General features: G+C 44.3%; 1 protein-coding gene across 1 annotated transcript; it reads right to left on the minus strand.

Moving 5' to 3' along the window:
* Positions 1-1,248: 1,248 nt before the first annotated feature.
* Positions 1,249-7,307, minus strand: LOC144425095 (uncharacterized). Its single transcript, XM_078114384.1, has 4 exons — positions 7,290-7,307; positions 4,725-7,236; positions 4,198-4,344; positions 1,249-1,592 (listed from the first exon to the last, which is right to left on the minus strand). The coding sequence occupies exons 1-4, from the start codon at positions 7,305-7,307 to the stop codon at positions 1,441-1,443; spliced, it is 2,829 nt and encodes a 942-aa protein (XP_077970510.1). The 3' UTR covers positions 1,249-1,440.
* Positions 7,308-16,919: the final 9,612 nt, after the last annotated feature.

A 16,919-nucleotide genomic window follows, 5' to 3' on the forward strand; every position in this document is an offset into this window, starting at 1 on the left:
ATGTGAACGTTCGAAAGTACGTCAATTCTCTCATTGCAATACCCTTTCAAACTTTCTTGTAACCATTAGAAAATTTTCCCTTGCAATATGAACGTTTTTCTGAAATTTACATGCATGTGAAACTGTGTTTTAAAACTGTGTAACCTTACTGTATATATGAAACAAACAAAAAACGGGACAGTGCGGATTGGGTTCAATACATGGGATTCAATTCCGAGGCTTAGTAATATTTGAATCATATGAATATTAGTAATGATTAAATTTTAGGAAAACGAGAACTTTCTTTTCGGCATTTTGGTTAATTTAACGTCAGTACAGCTGACGTTAGATGCCAAATCGACGTATTAGATCAGGGGTCGGCAACCTACGGCCCGCGGGCCGGATCCGGCCCGTGGAGTAATATAAACCGGCCCGCGACGCTTCACTGAATTATAAGTATCAAAACACCCGTTTTGACGATTATATTCTTTAGACTGAGTTATATTATAACCAAACAAGTATATATTTCACAATTGTTCGTTTAATGAGCCTATAATTTAATTATAATTGGACAAATGACAACAAAAAGCAAAAAGTTGATGCTAAGTGCAAAGGGTCCAACGGCGCTGAAAATATTCAAATGAAATATTTTGAGATGCGATGAGGAAATAAATCTAAATTCTATTTGAGAGATGTATCACTGCTTGATTTTTATTATAAAAAATATCATCCGTTTGGTTTTCAACTTTCTAAAAATATGTGCGGCCCGCCAATGACTTGCAACCCTCAATTTTGGCCCGCGCGGCAAAAGGTTGCCGACCCCTGTGTTGGAAATATAATAATTATGACATAACAATATAGTCGTCTCTTTCTTTCACTATACTAGTGCAAATGACTCCTTTTGACCGTCTCACGTAACATTTAAGTCTATCGGACGGGACTGTCTCGCGAAACGGGCACGTATGTTAAGCGTAGTTTCTACGCAAGCGCCTCATGTATGAACCTCAATACTGCACGATACCATCCAACGATTGTGAGATTTGCGAGATACATACAACAGCAAGTTACTCATTAATGTATTATCTATGTCCCACAGTCTTCTTTTCCGTGATATGAATATATATTTTTTGAACCACTCCATTTCCCCATCCCTGGTCTATAACGTATGATACTTTGATATGGAGCAATGAAGGGATCTAGGACAGTATCTGATTATTGAAACTGAATATTCTGATTTCAGTAAATCAAATTAAAAACAGTAAATTGAATGCTGGCATTGCACTAATGCATTTATTGCAGAATCCATCACAATAATGTAATTTCTATCACAAAATTACCCAAAGGTAACATTCAGGTATCAAAGTAATACCAATCATAGCAGTTTGCAAACTACAAAAGCAATAGCTAAAATCAAAAAAAATATTCACGGTCGTCATATAAGCATATTTAATGTAACTGTCATTATTTAACTTGACAAGAAGATGAATCACAAAGACATCCACTTGCAGACTTCACTTTTATTTCTTCATAACTTTCCACTGAGCTTCCATCTGTGCATGCTAATTCCACAGACATTTCATTGTAGCTTGTAGGTGTGCAACAGCTACACAAACCTGCAAAGCATTTTCGAGGTTAACTTGGAAGTCTGGCATACAGCTGTTGCGATGATTTGCAATTGATTATTCACATTCTGTTGAAGCTTATGCAAACTAGGTGGCACTATCTAATAATAAAAAACTCCTATATGAATTAAACTCACAAACAAATGACAAGAAACCAAAACTACCAACACAGACCAAAATGTACACATGCGGTGCTTCCATGTGTTTCAACCAAGTTAATTCACTTATCTTTTTAATATCAATTGATATCGAACCTTGCGTCAACAATTTTGCTTATGCTGTTGGAATTGTGTATATCAGTCGTTCCAAACATATTTTCAAAGTGACTAAAATTTGAAAAAAAAAAAAAAATTTTCCAAAACCTCGCTTCCCAAGCGGCATGTATAGCTTTTAAGGCTGAAAATTTGAATTAATGACAAAATAATAATTTTTAAATAACATTCATTTTACAAGATCTTACTCCAAATTGAGAAACCTTAGCTTATTTGCCATCAGCGAATTTTGAAACCATAACGTGGCTTCACGCAAGCGAAAGAGATGCTGGCAAATTTCACGATGAGATACTTCCCATATGTGCAATTACTATTGAGCAACACTTCAATGCAAGACAAGCGAGGAAGCGAAAATTTGCAGGCGACACAAAGCCGGATCGCCGCGACCCATAGGTTGGGAAACACTGGTGTGTATAACGATGCACAATAGGCCTGCGTTCATAAACAAAAATGTTGATTTGATTTTTATTACCTTGTATAGATGAAACTCCTTGCTTTCATATTTAAAGAAGATAATTGCCCATAATAAACACTGTTTGAAAGTGGTATCGACCAGTGAAAAATTTTCAGGTAGGCCTACAATTTTGCTATATTCGCTGATGGCGTGATTATTCAAGCTGTGAACATCATTATATTGCTTCCTCGAATTCTCCCTTATCACAATTATCAGTTGATAGTTGACACATGTACGTATTATGTCACGCAGACAGGGTGCGCAGAAAGAGGGGTTTCAACAACGGAATTGGAAATTCCCTTGCAACGGCTTCCGAAACAGTGGTCGCAGGGGGTAATTATTTTTATGTTGCGTAGAATATTTAATCTATTATAATCGATTAAATGCGAGATTGTAAAAAGTCCTGCCCTTTTAATTAAGGGTGTTCAATGTAACTCACGGTTCGTCGACTTACGAGAAAATAAAAGTATCGGATATTTATTTCCGTCGTGCAAGAAATATTGTATAAATATTCAAAAGAATAAAAAACGGTCATACAATATTTAGACATAAATTTATCTATCCCAAGTGATTCAAGAGTCTGCACACGAACACAAGTATATTTCGTTTGACCAAAGTCAGACCTCCTCGGACAAACATTATCCAACTACCAAACGTTACAGAAATATATTTGTGTTAGTGGGCAGAAAGCCTCTTGAATCACTTAGAATAGTTATCTTAATATTTGCGACAGCATCCTTGCATTATATGCATACGAATCCACCAGCACAAAAGCACAGAAGAAGAATAAGTAGTTCTCGTAGAAATCGATAATACAATATTTCGACCGCAATTGACGAGGAACCGCGAAGGACTATAAAGGTTTGGTTTATTGTTTTGGTATAGAATTTTATCGTTAGGAAAAATGTGGACCTGATTTGATAATACAGAAGTGACTCGGATCAGATGGTATTTCAATTCACGTTGAAACTGAATCAAGAAGAATGGATCATCGCCACATGGCCTGGAACAGCTATGACAGTTCCCGCACCGTTACCGGTAACCCCAATTTTGTTGGACTATTTGAAATGTTGAAAAGCTTTACAAATATGCCATTATATAAATAGTTTTTTGAAGTACCAAGGGGTCTAAAATTTCATTTAAATAAAAACATCATTGCATTATTCGTTAAAAAACATAGCTTCCCTCGTAATCAGTGCTTCTTTTAAAAGCATGACGTAGAGCAGTACGAAACGTTACTAACGCAAATTTAAGTATAGTTTATCATTTGGATGGATTTTGAAGGTAATTTTTAGAAGAAAACGATAACGGTATTGTTTGCAAACGAAAATTGTAATAAAAATAAATATGTAACTGAGTGTAGCTCTGTATAACGGACAAAAAAAATTTCAGTACAAACGGACGTTTCCCCGACCCTTGAACTCAGAAAAATTTCCCTTATAGGCTACTTTATAATCTGATTCCAATGTCTAAAACCAGCAGTTTTATTGAAATATCAAACAATCAAAATATCAAAATATCAAATTTTATTTACTCTAGTCTATCGCAGCTCAGGACTAAATATTGATTATTACAACTAAACTAAAGATTATTAGAGGACCCAATGACAATTTAATATTTGATTTAGGACTGATTTTTAAAAACCCAATTGAAAACTCACATATAACACGCGAAACCGCAAAAACGAGCCAATGTCTACAACCATGATTGAATAGCTGACAGAGCGGAAGAAGGGTATGAGCGACTGCACATTTGCTATTGTTATGTCATCGTTACCTTATTGCTCATTGATACGGAAAGAAACAAGAAATGACTGGGAACATCCATAGAAAAAAGTAAAATATGATTATGTTATCAATAAGTTTAATACCTTCTATTTGTCCTGTTTCAACATTAGCAGAGACAACAGTCTTGCAGGATCCTTCACAATAACCAATGCTAACTTCTTGAATTGCTTTACACACCGTATCACTGGAATTGCGTTTAATCAAGATAGCTATATTCTTGAGTTGGCAACCTATGTGTATCAATATAAATAAATGTTCAGAGGTGCCAAAAATCAAAAAAAGTCAATCGCCAACAACAAAAATATATTTGTTTTACTAGTAGAATCTAAGAAAAGGTTATCGAAAGAAATACACTATAAAAAATGAAAAACAGTAAAATAAATTTTTAGATGAGTTCATGGGCGTTTAAGTACGAATGATGGTTACAGGCCCGAACAAGTACCTACCCAGTATTATGATATTTTCATTTCAAACCATGTATCCAGAACAATAAACCCCAAACCCGAACTAGTAAAGGAACAAGAAAGCATGTTTCTTCATAAGATTGAAGCATCTTATGATAGTTACTCGTTTCTGGACAAAATATGAAAAATTGTAGAACTAACTCCACCTGATGTTTCAGCTTCAGTTGATCCAGTTCCTGGTAATGGTGTAGAACTAACTCCACCTGGTGGTCTAGTCTCATGTTCGGAAGTTGGCCCAGTTCCTGGTAATAGTGTAGAACTAACTCCACCTGGTGGTCTAGTCTCATGTTCGGAAGTTGGCCCAGTTCCTGGTAATAGTGTAGAACTAACTCCACCTGATGGTTCAGTCTCATGTTCGGAAGTTGGCCCAGTTACTGGTAATAGTGTAGAACTAACTCCACCTGGTGGTCTGGTCTTATGTTCAGAAGTTGGCCCAGTTACTGGTAATGCTGTAGAACTAACTCCACCTGGTGGTATGGTCTCATGTTCGGAAGTTGGCCCAGTTCCTGGTAATGGTGTAGAACTAACTCCACCTGGTGGTCTAGTCTCATGTTCGGAAGTTGGCCCAGTTCCAGGTAATGGTGTAGAACTAACCCCACCTGGTGGTCTGGTCTCATGATCTGTAGTTGGCCCAGTTCCTGGTAATGATGTAGAACTAACTCCACCTGGTGGTCCAGTTTCATTTTCGGAAGTTGACGCAGTTCCTGGTAATGATGTAGAACTAACTCCACCTGGTGGTCTAGTCTCATGTTCGGAAGTTGGCCCAGTTCCTGGTAATGATGTAGAACTAACTCCACCTGGTGGGCCAGTTCCATTTTCGGAAGTTGGCGCAGTTCCTGGTAATAATGTAGAACTAACTCCACCTGGTGGTCTAGTCTCATGTTCGGAAGTTGGCCCAGTTCCTGGTAATAGTGTAGAACTAACTCCACCCGATGGTCTAGTCTTATGTTCAGAAGTTGGCCCAGTTCCTGGTAATGCTGTAGAACTAACTCCACCTGGTGGTCTGGTCTCATGTTCGGAAGTTGGCCCAGTTCCTGGTAATGGTGTAGAACTAACTCCACCTGGTGGTCTAGTTTTATGTTCAGTAGTTGGACCAGTTCCTGGTAATGATGTAGAACTAACTCCACCTGGTGGTCTAGTCTCATGTTCGGAAGTTGGCCCAGTTCCTGGTAATGATGTAGAACTAACTCCACCTGGTGGGCCAGTTCCATTTTCGGAAGTTGGCGCAGTTCCTGGTAATAATGTAGAACTAACTCCACCTGGTGGTCCAGTTCCATTTCCGGAAGTTGGCCCAGTTCCTGGTAATAGTGTAGAACTAACTCCACCTGATGGTCCAGTCTCATGTTCGGAAGTTGGCCCAGTTCCTGGTAATAGTGTAGAACTAACTCCACCTGATGGTCCAGTCTCATGTTCGGAACTTGGCCCAGTTCCTGGTAATAGTGTAGAACTAACTCCACCTGATGGTCCAGTCCCATGTTCGGAAGTTGGCCCAGTTCCTGGTAATAGTGTAGAACTAACTCCACCTGTTGGTCTAGTCTCATGTTGGGAAGTTGGCCCAGTTCCTGGTAATAGTGTAGAACTAACTCCACCTGGTGGTCTAGTCTCATGTTCGGAAGTTGGCCCAGTTCCTGGTAATGATGTAGAACTAACTCCACCTGGTGGGCCAGTTCCATTTTCGGAAGTTGGCGCAGTTCCTGGTAATAATGTAGAACTAACTCCACCTGGTGGTCCAGTTCCATTTCCGGAAGTTGGCCCAGTTCCTGGTAATAGTGTAGAACTAACTCCACCTGATGGTCCAGTCTCATGTTCGGAAGTTGGCCCAGTTCCTGGTAATAGTGTAGAACTAACTCCACCTGATGGTCCAGTCTCATGTTCGGAAGTTGGCCCAGTTCCTGGTAATAGTGTAGAACTAACTCCACCTGATGGTCCAGTCCCATGTTCGGAAGTTGGCCCAGTTCCTGGTAATAGTGTAGAACTAACTCCACCTGTTGGTCTAGTCTCATGTTGGGAAGTTGGCCCAGTTCCTGGTAATAGTGTAGAACTAACTCCACCTGGTGGTCTAGTCTCATGTTGGGAAGTTGGCCCAGTTCCTGGTAATAGTGTAGAACTAACTCCACCTGATGGTCCAGTCTCATGTTCGGAAGTTGGCCCAGTTCCTGGTAATAGTGTAGAACTAACTCCACCTGATGGTTCAGTCTCATGTTCGGAAGTTGGCCCAGTTCCTGGTAATAGTGTAGAACTACCTCCACCTGATGATCCAGTCTCATGTTCGGAAGTTGGCCCAGTTCCTGATAATGGTGTAGAACTAAATCCACTTGGTGGTCTAGTCTCATGTTCGGAAGTTGGCCCAGTTCCTGGTAATGGTGTAGAACTAACTCCACCTGTTTGTCTAGTTTCATGTTCGGAAGTTGGCCCAGTTCCTGGTAATAGTGTAGAACTAACTCCACCTGATGGTCCAGTCTCATGTTCGGAAGTTTGCCCAGTTCCTGGTAATAGTGTAGAACTAACTCCACCTGATGGTCCAGTCTCATGTTCGGAAGTTGGCCCAGTTCCTGGTAATAGTGTAGAACTAACTCCACCTGATGGTCCAGTCCCATGTTCGGAAGTTGGCCCAGTTCCTGGTAATAGTGTAGAACTAACTCCACCTGTTGGTCTAGTCTCATGTTGGGAACTTGGCCCAGTTCCTGGTAATAGTGTAGAACTAACTCCACCTGGTGGTCTAGTCTCATGTTGGGAAGTTGGACCAGTTCCTGGTAATAGTGTAGAACTAACTCCACCTGATGGTCCAGTCTCATGTTCGGAAGTTGGCCCAGTTCCTGGTAATAGTGTAGAACTAACTCCACCTGATGGTTCAGTCTCATGTTCGGAAGTTGGCCCAGTTCCTGGTAATAGTGTAGAACTACCTCCACCTGATGATCCAGTCTCATGTTCGGAAGTTGGCCCAGTTCCTGGTAATAGTGTAGAACTAACTCCACCTGGTGGTCTAGTCTCATGTTGGGAAGTTGGCCCAGTTCCTGGTAATAGTGTAGAACTAACTCCACCCGATGGTCTAGTCTCGTGTTCGAAAGTTGGCCCAGTTCCTGGTAATAGTGTAGAACTAACTCCACCTGATGGTCCAGTCTCATGTTCGGAAGTTGGCCCAGTTCCTGGTAATAGTGTAGAACTAACTCCACCTGATGGTCCAGTCTCATGTTCGGAAGTTGGCCCAGTTCCTGGTAATAGTGTAGAACTAACTCCACCTGATGGTTCAGTCTCATGTTCGGAAGTTGGCCCAGTTCCTGGTAATAGTGTAGAACTACCTCCACCTGATGATCCAGTCTCATGTTCGGAAGTTGGCCCAGTTCCTGGTAATAGTGTAGAACTAACTCCACCCGATGGTCTAGTCTCGTGTTCGAAAGTTGGCCCAGTTCCTGGTAATAGTGTAGAACTAACTCCACCTGATGGTCCAGTCTCATGTTCGGAAGTTGGCCCGGTTCCTGGTAATAGTGTAGAACTAACTCCACCTGATGGTCCAGTCTCATGTTCGGAAGTTGGCCCTGTTCCTGGTAATAGTGTAGAACTAACTCCACCTGATGGTTCAGTCTCATGTTCGGAAGTTGGCCCAGTTCCTGGTAATAGTGTAGAACTACCTCCACCTGATGATCCAGTCTCATGTTCGGAAGTTGGCCCAGTTCCTGGTAATGGTGTAGAACTAAATCCACTTGGTGGTCTAGTCTCATGTTCGGAAGTTGGCCCAGTTCCTGGTAATGGTGTAGAACTAACTCCACCTGTTTGTCTAGTCTCATGTTCGGAAGTTGGCCCAGTTCCTGGTAATAGTGTAGAACTAACTCCACCTGATGGTCCAGTCTCATGTTCGGAAGTTGGCCCAGTTCCTGGTAATAGTGTAGAACTAACTCCACCTGATGGTCCAGTCTCATGTTCGGAAGTTGGCCCAGTTCCTGGTAATAGTGTAGAACTAACTCCACCTGATGGTCCAGTCCCATGTTCGGAAGTTGGCCCAGTTCCTGGTAATAGTGTAGAACTAACTCCACCTGTTGGTCTAGTCTCATGTTGGGAAGTTGGCCCAGTTCCTGGTAATAGTGTAGAACTAACTCCACCTGGTGGTCTAGTCTCATGTTGGGAAGTTGGCCCAGTTCCTGGTAATAGTGTAGAACTAACTCCACCTGATGGTCCAGTCTCATGTTCGGAAGTTGGCCCAGTTCCTGGTAATAGTGTAGAACTAACTCCACCTGATGGTCCAGTCTCATGTTCGGAAGTTGGCCCAGTTCCTGGTAATAGTGTAGAACTAACTCCACCTGATGGTTCAGTCTCATGTTCGGAAGTTGGCCCAGTTCCTGGTAATAGTGTAGAACTAACTCCACCTGATGGTCCAGTCTCATGTTCGGAAGTTGGCCCAGTTCCTGGTAATAGTGTAGAACTAACTCCACCTGATGGTTCAGTCTCATGTTCGGAAGTTGGCCCAGTTCCTGGTAATAGTGTAGAACTAACTCCACCTGATGGTTCAGTCTCATGTTCGGAAGTTGGCCCAGTTCCTGGTAATAGTGTAGAACTACCTCCACCTGATGATCCAGTCTCATGTTCGGAAGTTGGCCCAGTTCCTGGTAATAGTGTAGAACTAACTCCACCTGGTGGTCTAGTCTCATGTTGGGAAGTTGGCCCAGTTCCTGGTAATAGTGTAGAACTAACTCCACCCGATGGTCTAGTCTCGTGTTCGAAAGTTGGCCCAGTTCCTGGTAATAGTGTAGAACTAACTCCACCTGATGGTCCAGTCTCATGTTCGGAAGTTGGCCCAGTTCCTGGTAATAGTGTAGAACTAACTCCACCTGATGGTCCAGTCTCATGTTCGGAAGTTGGCCCAGTTCCTGGTAATAGTGTAGAACTAACTCCACCTGATGGTTCAGTCTCATGTTCGGAAGTTGGCCCAGTTCCTGGTAATAGTGTAGAACTACCTCCACCTGATGATCCAGTCTCATGTTCGGAAGTTGGCCCAGTTCCTGGTAATAGTGTAGAACTAACTCCACCCGATGGTCTAGTCTCGTGTTCGAAAGTTGGCCCAGTTCCTGGTAATAGTGTAGAACTAACTCCACCTGATGGTCCAGTCTCATGTTCGGAAGTTGGCCCGGTTCCTGGTAATAGTGTAGAACTAACTCCACCTGATGGTCCAGTCTCATGTTCGGAAGTTGGCCCAGTTCCTGGTAATAGTGTAGAACTAACTCCACCTGATGGTTCAGTCTCATGTTCGGAAGTTGGCCCAGTTCCTGGTAATAGTGTAGAACTACCTCCACCTGATGATCCAGTCTCATGTTCGGAAGTTGGCCCAGTTCCTGGTAATGGTGTAGAACTGAATCCACTTGGTGGTCTAGTCTCATGTTCGGAAGTTGGCCCAGTTCCTGGTAATGGTGTAGAACTAACTCCACCTGTTTGTCTAGTCTCATGTTCGGAAGTTGGCCCAGTTCCTGGTAATAGTGTAGAACTAACTCCACCTGATGGTCCAGTCTCATGTTCGGAAGTTGGCCCAGTTCCTGGTAATAGTGTAGAACTAACTCCACCTGATGGTCCAGTCTCATGTTCGGAAGTTGGCCCAGTTCCTGGTAATAGTGTAGAACTAACTCCACCTGATGGTCCAGTCCCATGTTCGGAAGTTGGCCCAGTTCCTGGTAATAGTGTAGAACTAACTCCACCTGTTGGTCTAGTCTCATGTTGGGAAGTTGGCCCAGTTCCTGGTAATAGTGTAGAACTAACTCCACCTGGTGGTCTAGTCTCATGTTGGGAAGTTGGCCCAGTTCCTGGTAATAGTGTAGAACTAACTCCACCTGATGGTCCAGTCTCATGTTCGGAAGTTGGCCCAGTTCCTGGTAATAGTGTAGAACTAACTCCACCTGATGGTTCAGTCTCATGTTCGGAAGTTGGCCCAGTTCCTGGTAATAGTGTAGAACTACCTCCACCTGATGATCCAGTCTCATGTTCGGAAGTTGGCCCAGTTCCTGGTAATAGTGTAGAACTAACTCCACCTGTTGGTCTAGTCTCATGTTGGGAAGTTGGCCCAGTTCCTGGTAATAGTGTAGAACTAACTCCACCCGATGGTCTAGTCTCGTGTTCGAAAGTTGGCCCAGTTCCTGGTAATAGTGTAGAACTAACTCCACCTGATGGTCCAGTCTCATGTTCGGAAGTTGGCCCAGTTCCTGGTAATAGTGTAGAACTAACTCCACCTGATGGTTCAGTCTCATGTTCGGAAGTTGGCCCAGTTCCTGGTAATAGTGTAGAACTAACTCCACCTGATGGTCCAGTCTCATGTTCGGAAGTTGGCCCAGTTCCTGGTAATAGTGTAGAACTAACCCCACCTGGTGGTCTAGTCTCATGTTGGGAAGTTGGCCCAGTTCCTGGTAATAGTGTAGAACTAACTCCACCCGATGGTCTAGTCTCATGTTCAAAAGTTGGCCCAGTTCCTGGTAATAGTGTAGGACGAAATCCAACTGATGGTCCAGTCTCATGTTCAGAAGTTGGCCCAGTTCCTGGTAATAGTGTAGAACTAACTCCACCTGATGGTCTAGTCTCATGTTCGGAAGTTGGTCCAGTTCCTGGTAATAGTGTAGAACTAACTCCACCTGATGGTCCAGTCTCATGTTCGGAAGTTGGCCCAGTTCCTGGTAATAGTGTAGAACTAACTCCACCTGATGGTCTAGTCTCATGTTCGGACGTTGGCCCAGTTCCTGGTAATATTGTAGAACTAACTCCACCTGGTGGTCTAGTCTCATGTTGGGAAGTTGGCCCAGTTCCTGGTAATAGTGTAGAACTAACTCCACCTGATGGTCCAGTCTCATGTTCGGAAGTTGGCCCAGTTCCTGGTAATAGTGTAGAACTAACTCCACCTGATGGTTCAGTCTCATGTTCGGAAGTTGGCCCAGTTCCTGGTAATAGTGTAGAACTACCTCCACCTGATGATCCAGTCTCATGTTCGGAAGTTGGCCCAGTTCCTGGTAATAGTGTAGAACTAACTCCACCCGATGGTCTAGTCTCGTGTTCGAAAGTTGGCCCAGTTCCTGGTAATAGTGTAGAACTAACTCCACCTGATGGTCCAGTCTCATGTTCGGAAGTTGGCCCAGTTCCTGGTAATAGTGTAGAACTAACTCCACCTGATGGTTCAGTCTCATGTTCGGAAGTTGGCCCAGTTCCTGGTAATAGTGTAGAACTACCTCCACCTGATGATCCAGTCTCATGTTCGGAAGTTGGCCCAGTTCCTGGTAATGGTGTTGAACTAAATCCACTTGGTGGTCTAGTCTCATGTTCGGAAGTTGGCCCAGTTCCTGGTAACGGTGTAGAACTAACTCCACCTGTTTGTCTAGTCTCATGTTCGGAAGTTGGCCCAGTTCCTGGTAATAGTGTAGAACTAACTCCACCTGATGGTCCAGTCTCATGTTCGGAAGTTGGCCCAGTTCCTGGTAATAGTGTAGAACTAACTCCACCTGATGGTCCAGTCTCATGTTCGGAAGTTGGCCCAGTTCCTGGTAATAGTGTAGAACTAACTCCACCTGATGGTCCAGTCCCATGTTCGGAAGTTGGCCCAGTTCCTGGTAATAGTGTAGAACTAACTCCACCTGTTGGTCTAGTCTCATGTTGGGAAGTTGGCCCAGTTCCTGGTAATAGTGTAGAACTAACTCCACCTGGTGGTCTAGTCTCATGTTGGGAAGTTGGCCCAGTTCCTGGTAATAGTGTAGAACTAACTCCACCTGATGGTCCAGTCTCATGTTCGGAAGTTGGCCCAGTTCCTGGTAATATTGTAGAACTAACTCCACCTGATGGTTCAGTCTCATGTTCGGAAGTTGGCCCAGTTCCTGGTAATAGTGTAGAACTACCTCCACCTGATGATCCAGTCTCATGTTCGGAAGTTGGCCCAGTTCCTGGTAATAGTGTAGAACTAACTCCACCTGGTGGTCTAGTCTCATGTTGGGAAGTTGGCCCAGTTCCTGGTAATAGTGTAGAACTAACTCCACCCGATGGTCTAGTCTCGTGTTCGAAAGTTGGCCCAGTTCCTGGTAATAGTGTAGAACTAACTCCACCTGATGGTCCAGTCTCATGTTCGGAAGTTGGCCCAGTTCCTGGTAATAGTGTAGAACTAACTCCACCTGATGGTCCAGTCTCATGTTCGGAAGTTGGCCCAGTTCCTGGTAATAGTGTAGAACTAACTCCACCTGATGGTCCAGTCTCATGTTCGGAAGTTGGCCCAGTTCCTGGTAATAGTGTAGAACTACCTCCACCTGATGATCCAGTCTCATGTTCGGAAGTTGGCCCAGTTCCTGGTAATAGTGTAGAACTAACTCCACCCGATGGTCTAGTCTCGTGTTCGAAAGTTGGCCCAGTTCCTGGTAATAGTGTAGAACTAACTCCACCTGATGGTCCAGTCTCATGTTCGGAAGTTGGCCCGGTTCCTGGTAATAGTGTAGAACTAACTCCACCTGATGGTCCAGTCTCATGTTCGGAAGTTGGCCCAGTTCCTGGTAATAGTGTAGAACTAACTCCACCTGATGGTTCAGTCTCATGTTCGGAAGTTGGCCCAGTTCCTGGTAATAGTGTAGAACTACCTCCACCTGATGATCCAGTCTCATGTTCGGAAGTTGACCCAGTTCCTGGTAATGGTGTAGAACTAAATCCACTTGGTGGTCTAGTCTCATGTTCGGAAGTTGGCCCAGTTCCTGGTAATGGTGTAGAACTAATTCCACCTGTTTGTCTAGTCTCATATTCGGAAGTTGGCCCAGTTCCTGGTAATAGTGTAGAACTAACTCCACCTGATGGTCCAGTCTCATGTTCGGAAGTTGGCCCAGTTCCTGGTAATAGTGTAGAACTAACTCCACCTGATGGTCCAGTCTCATGTTCGGAAGTTGGCCCAGTTCCTGGTAATAGTGTAGAACTAACTCCACCTGATGGTCCAGTCCCATGTTCGGAAGTTGGCCCAGTTCCTGGTAATAGTGTAGAACTAACTCCACCTGTTGGTCTAGTCTCATGTTGGGAAGTTGGCCCAGTTCCTGGTAATAGTGTAGAACTAACTCCACCTGGTGGTCTAGTCTCATGTTGGGAAGTTGGCCCAGTTCCTGGTAATAGTGTAGAACTAACTCCACCTGATGGTCCAGTCTCATGTTCGGAAGTTGGCCCAGTTCCTGGTAATAGTGTAGAACTAACTCCACCTGATGGTTCAGTCTCATGTTCGGAAGTTGGCCCAGTTCCTGGTAATAGTGTAGAACTACCTCCACCTGATGATCCAGTCTCATGTTCGGAAGTTGGCCCAGTTCCTGGTAATAGTGTAGAACTAACTCCACCCGATGGTCTAGTCTCATGTTCGGAAGTTGGCCCAGTTCCTGGTAATAGTGTAGAACTACCTCCACCTGATGATCCAGTCTCATGTTCGGAAGTTGGCCCAGTTCCTGGTAATAGTGTAGAACTAACCCCACCTGGTGGTCTAGTCTCATGTTGGGAAGTTGGCCCAGTTCCTGGTAATAGTGTAGAACTACCTCCACCTGATGATCCAGTCTCATGTTCGGAAGTTGGCCCAGTTCCTGGTAATAGTGTAGAACTAACTCCACCTGGTGGTCTAGTCTCATGTTGGGAAGTTGGCCCAGTTCCTGGTAATAGTGTAGAACTAACTCCACCCGATGGTCTAGTCTCATATTCGGAAGTTGGCCCAGTTCCTGGTAATAGTGTAGAACTAACTCCACCTGATGGTCCAGTCTCATGTTGGGAAGTTGGCCCAGTTCCTGGTAATAGTGTAGAACTAACTCCACCCGATGGTCTAGTCTCATGTTCAAAAGTTGGCCCAGTTCCTGGTAATAGTGTAGAACTAACTCCACCCGATGGTCTAGTCTCGTGTTCGAAAGTTGGCCCAGTTCCTGGTAATAGTGTAGAACTAACTCCACCTGATGGTCCAGTCTCATGTTCGGAAGTTGGCCCAGTTCCTGGTAATAGTGTAGAACTAACTCCACCTGATGGTTCAGTCTCATGTTCGGAAGTTGGCCCAGTTCCTGGTAATAGTGTAGAACTAACTCCACCTGATGGTCCAGTCTCATGTTCGGAAGTTGGCCCAGTTCCTGGTAATAGTGTAGAACTAACCCCACCTGGTGGTCTAGTCTCATGTTGGGAAGTTGGCCCAGTTCCTGGTAATAGTGTAGAACTAACTCCACCCGATGGTCTAGTCTCATGTTCAAAAGTTGGCCCAGTTCCTGGTAATAGTGTAGGACCAAATCCAACTGATGGTCCAGTCTCATGTTCAGAAGTTGGCCCAGTTCCTGGTAATAGTGTAGAACTAACTCCACCTGATGGTCTAGTCTCATGTTCGGAAGTTGGTCCAGTTCCTGGTAATAGTGTAGAACTAACTCCACCTGATGGTCCAGTCTCATATTTGGAAGTTGGCCAAGTTTCTGGTAATAGTGTAGAACTAACTCCACCTGATGGTCTAGTCTCATGTTCGGAAGTTGGCCCAGTTCCTGGTGATAGTGTAGAACTAACTCCACCTGATGGTCCAGTCTCATGTTCGGAAGTTGGCCCAGTTCCTGGTAATAGTGTAGAACTAACTCCACCTGATGGTCTAGTCTCATGTTCGGACGTTGGCCCAGTTCCTGGTAATATTGTAGAACTAACTCCACCTGGTGGTCTAGTCTCATGTTGGGAAGTTGGCCCAGTTCCTGGTAATAGTGTAGAACTAACTCCACCTGATGGTCCAGTATCATGTTCGGAAGTTGGCCCAGTTCCTGGTAATAGTGTAGAACTAACTCCACCTGATCGTCCGGTCTCATGTTCGGAAGTTGGCCCAGTTCCTGGTAATAGTGTAGAACTAACTCCACTTGATGGTCCAGTCTCATGTTCAGAAGTTGGCTCAGTTCCTGGTAATAGTGTAGAACTAACTCCACCTGATGGTCCAGTCTCATGTTCAGAAGTGGGCCCAGTTCCTGGTAATAGTGTAGAACTAACTCCACCTGATGGTCTAGTCTCATGTTCGGAAGTTGGCCCAGTTCCTGGTAATAGTGTAGAACTAACTCCACCCGATGGTCTAGTCTTATGTTCGGAAGTTGTTCCAGTTCCTGGTGAAAGTGTAGAACTAACTCCACCTGATGGTCCAGTCTCATATTTGGAAGTTGGCCCAGTTCCTGATAATGGTGTAGAACTAACTCCACCTGGTGGTCTAGTCTCATGTTGGGAAGTTGGCCCAGTTCCTGGTAATAGTGTAGAACTAACTCCACCTGATGGTCCAGTCTCATGTTCGGAAGTTGGCCCAGTTCCTGGTAATAGTGTAGAACTAACTCCACCTGATCGTCCAGTCTCATGTTCGGAAGTTGGCCCAGTTCCTGGTAATAGTGTAGAACTAACACCACCCGATGGTCTAGTCTCATGTTCGGAAGTTGGCCCAGTTCCTGGTAATAGTGTAGAACTAACACCACCTGGTGGTCTAGTCTCATGTTGGGAAGTTGGCCCAGTTCCTGGTAATAGTGTAGAACTAACTCCACCTGATGGTCCAGTCTCATGTTCGAAAGTTGGCCCAGTTCCTGGTAATAGTGTAGAACTAACTCCACCTGATGGTCCAGTCTCATGTTCGGAAGTTGGCCCAGTTCCTGGTAATAGTGTAGAACTAATTCCACCTGATCGTCCAGTCTCATGTTCGGAAGTTGGCCCAGTTCTTGGTAATAGTGTAGAACTAACTCCACCTGATGGTCTAGTCTCATGTTCGGAAGTTGGCCCAGTTCCTGGTAATAGTGTAGAACTAATTCCACCCGATGGTCTAGTCTCATGTTCGGAAGTTGGCCCAGTACCTGGTAATGGTGTAGAAATAAATCCACCTGGTGGTCTAGTCTCATGTTCGGAAGTTGGCCCAGTTCCTGGTAATATTGTAGAACTAACACCACCTGGTGGTCCAGTCTCATGTTCGGAAGTTGGCCCAGTTCCTGGTAATAGTGTAGAACTAACCCCACCTGGTGGTCTAGTCTCATGTTGGGAAGTTGGCCCAGTTCCTGGTAATAGTGTAGAACTAACTCCACCTGATGGTTCAGTCTCATGTTCAGAAGTTGGCCCAGTTCCTGGTAATAGTGTAGAAGTAACTCCACCCGATGGTCTAGTCTCATGTTCGGAAGTTGGCCCAGTTCCTGGTAATAGTGTAGAACTAACTCCACCTGATGGTCTAGTCTCGTGTTCGGAAGTTGGCACAGTTCCTGGTAATAGTGTAGAACTAACTCCACCTGATGGTCTAGTCTCATGTTCGGAAGTTGGCTCAGTTCCTGGTAATGGTGTAGAACTAAATCCACCTGGCGGTCTAGTCTCATGTTCGGAAGTTGGCCCAGTTCCTGGTACTAGTGTAGAACTAA

This window comes from Styela clava, chromosome 7 (assembly GCF_964204865.1).
Source record: "Styela clava chromosome 7, kaStyClav1.hap1.2, whole genome shotgun sequence".
Lineage (NCBI taxonomy): Eukaryota > Metazoa > Chordata > Ascidiacea > Stolidobranchia > Styelidae > Styela > Styela clava.

What these genes read in the sequence shown, in the direction of transcription:
- LOC144425095 (XM_078114384.1), bottom strand. An exon ending in AACTGAAGCTGAAACATCAG is followed by an intron (nt 4,345 to 4,724) that starts GTGGAGTTAGTT and finishes TGATACACATAG; the next exon opens with GTTGCCAACTCAAGAATATA. An exon ending in TGAAACAGGACAAATAGAAG is followed by an intron (nt 1,593 to 4,197) that starts GTATTAAACTTA and finishes AATGCTTTGCAG; the next exon opens with GTTTGTGTAGCTGTTGCACA.